Here is a 3,005-nt window from a genome sequence, read left to right as displayed (position 1 = left end):
CTCATTATAGTTAGAACAGAGCTGACTATCAACTCCTTTTTTTTGCTGAGCTCTCTCATTATAGTTAGAACAGAGACAGGTAACGCCACATCATCCGTCACAGCCAAAACAATCGTCTGATTTATCTGAATTGCTTCTGCTCTTATTTATCTTTTTCAAGGATCCAACAAATAATAATGATGATTGGCTGAGCAAAGAAGGTCTGTGAAGTCTGACATAATGATTAGTAAGGTCATTGACCATTTTATTCATAATAGGACGAAATTTTGATAAAAAATGTTCGAAATAAGTTTCCTTGATAGATCGAAAATAATTTTGATTAATTGTCCGAAATATTGTTCGAAAATAAATTTGACAATTAATCAAATTAAAGAACTATACAAATAAATTCCCTGGATAGATCGAAAAGAACATATCAACTTTGTTGACAATTAATCAAATTAAAAAGATATAAATAAAGTTTCCTGGATTAATTGTCAAGAAAGTTGATATGGCCGAGTTGGTCTAAGGCGCAGGATTAAGGTTCCTGTCCGAAAGGGCGTGGGTTCATATCCCACTGTCAACATCTATACTTTTAATTTTTCTCCTTTCACGCAATTATTCAACGGTCCTATTATTCAACGGTCTTGCTCACTCCACTTATCTCGTTAAGAACACTTGGGCTCAATAAGTCTTCTTCATACACAATTTAAGAATCTAATTCTCACAAAAAGCCCAATAATATCCAAAATCTACTTTATACCCCCTCCCTCGAAAATTGAAACCATCTTCTTCGTTGAAACTCTCTGCGTAGACGAAAATGCCGTCGAAGGAAGAATACGGCATCCCTTACACACCTCTTCCTTCATCACAACCTTCTCAAACCGTTATCGTTCTAACTCCATACCGCCGTAATCGTCGTCCTTCCTTCCTCCGCAACCTCCGCTGCTCTCTCCTCTTCGCCGCCGCAATACTCCTCCTCTCCGCCGCCGTTTACTTCCTCTACCCCTCCGATCCAGACATCAATCTCTCTCGAATCCAGCTTAACCACATACGTGTCTTAGATTCGCTGAAACCCGCTCTTGATCTCTCGTTTTCCCTCACAATCAAAGTTCGGAATCGCGATTTCTTCTCCTTTGATTATGATTCACTTGTTGTCTCGATTGGGTATAGAGGGAGAGAGCTAGGGCTTGTGAAGTCGCGAGGCGGACATCTTCGTGCTCGTGATAGCTCTTATGTTAATGCGACGCTTGAGCTCGATGGTCTTGAGGTTGTTCACGATGTGATTTACTTGATCGGAGATTTGGCCAAAGGTGTTATACCTTTTGATACAATCGCTCAGGTCACAGGTGATCTTGGTGTTCTTCTCTTTCAAATCCCAGTTGAGGTATTTCTTTCATCTTTAGTCAAACCCTAGTTTTTTCCTTAATTTAGGGCTTAATGTAGATAAACTTTGGAACTTTGATTTAGTCTGTACCAAGTTTTGAACATTTTGCTTGACCAGGAAGGTTTTTAATTGAGTTATAGCACAAATGTTGTGTATTGGTTACTTCAATTCTCTGAAGCAGTCATTGGTTGTGTAGGTTTAGACCATTGAATAAAACATGATGCTGGTTTATAGGAATTTGCCTGTTTTTTTTCGTGACTTCAATCAATGGTTCTCGATCTGTGTCCTATGAAGGAAAGGATTTTGTAGTTTCTTTCAGCTTCTGGAACATGTTTGCTCTGTTGTATTCCACCCTGTTCTGAGCTGATTGGGATTTGTTGACCTTCTGAGATTAAAAAGAAGAAACTCAGATTGGTTAGGGGATATGTGTGTCCTCAATTGGGTATTCTTCTGACATTTGGTGTGACATGATTATTAGGTTATTAAGTGCTATGGTAGTTTCCAATGTTAAGATATAAACATCTGATGTGTTAATACATGGGTAACTTTGTTTTTTTCTGCAGGGTGAAGTGTCTTGCGAGGTCTTTGTTAATGTTAACAGCCAGAAAATTTCACACCAAGATTGTCATAATAAGGTAAACTGTTTTCTTTAGTTCCCCATGAGATCCTACTGGAATTTTATCAAATAATATGTTTTGGTCAATGGTTACAATGTGATTATAGTATCTACAAGACTATATTCAGATTGGCGAAAAATACTAAGTTATAGAAAAACCGAGTCTTATGGTTCAGGTAGAAGTAGAGCATTCTAATGGTGTATTTACATCGAATATAGATTTTGTCCTTCCTAGTGGCAAAAGGAAGGAAGATGGGATCTTTTGTTTTTTTTTGTTCTCTTGTATAAGTTTTGTTGAAGATGCATGAACATAAGAATTTACATTGAATATAGATTTTTTCCTTCCTAGTGGCAAAAGGAAAGAAGATGGGATCTTTTGTTTTTTTCGTTCTCTTGTATAAGTTTTGTTGAAGATGCATGAACATAAGATAAGAATCGGTCTCCGATAAGGTTGCATATTAGATAATTCGATCTGGCCCTTTAGACCATTGCATATTAGAGTGTAGGCCAATTGTTTTAAGTGATTAAAGTTACAATCATGAGGTTGTTGTGAAAGCTAAATCAAATGTTTCCGCATTGTTTTTTTAAATGTGCAGTGAAACAAAAAAAACCTGAGCTGGTCACAGATGAGAGAGGAAGAGACCAGATACATATGTGTTGATTTGTAAGATTTTGTATAGATAAATACTACTGGATTTTCATTCCAAAGTCATATGATTCTTATATATTCTATACTTTCAAACAGATACTATCACTTTAGGTCAAAGTGTGATGAAGATGTTATTGACTTGTTAAGTTCTTAGATGCGTTAGATTCAGTGATGTGCATTCTGGTTATGCGGGTGAAACGTTAATTTTTCTTGAAATAGTTTTTTTGAATTAAAAAAAACTTTAACATCGTTTTCTATTACTTTGATTATCAGCTTAGTCATTAGGCATTAGGCATGTACAGATTTCGAAATACAGAACCATAAACTTAGTGTAAATAGAAAATTTTTTTTTTTTTTTTTGTCGGCCTAAATAA

General features: G+C 36.0%; 1 protein-coding gene and 1 non-coding gene across 2 annotated transcripts; both read left to right on the top strand.

The window, feature by feature from the left end:
• The first annotated feature begins 484 nt into the window (after window positions 1–484).
• Window positions 485–565, top strand: TRNAL-AAG. Its single transcript has one exon. It is a non-coding gene; the product is annotated as a tRNA-Leu (tRNA).
• Window positions 566–753: 188 nt separating this feature from the next.
• LOC18030305 lies at window positions 754–2,784 on the top strand. The gene is made up of 3 exons (XM_006414871.2): window positions 754–1,366; window positions 1,930–2,001; window positions 2,579–2,784. The coding sequence occupies exons 1-3, from the start codon at window positions 800–802 to the stop codon at window positions 2,579–2,581; spliced, it is 642 nt and encodes a 213-aa protein (XP_006414934.1). The 5' UTR covers window positions 754–799; the 3' UTR covers window positions 2,582–2,784.
• Window positions 2,785–3,005: the final 221 nt, after the last annotated feature.

Source organism: Eutrema salsugineum, unplaced genomic scaffold, assembly GCF_000478725.1.
Source record: "Eutrema salsugineum unplaced genomic scaffold, Eutsalg1_0 scaffold_1, whole genome shotgun sequence".
NCBI classification, from domain to species: domain Eukaryota; kingdom Viridiplantae; phylum Streptophyta; class Magnoliopsida; order Brassicales; family Brassicaceae; genus Eutrema; species Eutrema salsugineum.
This window is presented reverse-complemented; position numbering and strand designations above follow the sequence as displayed.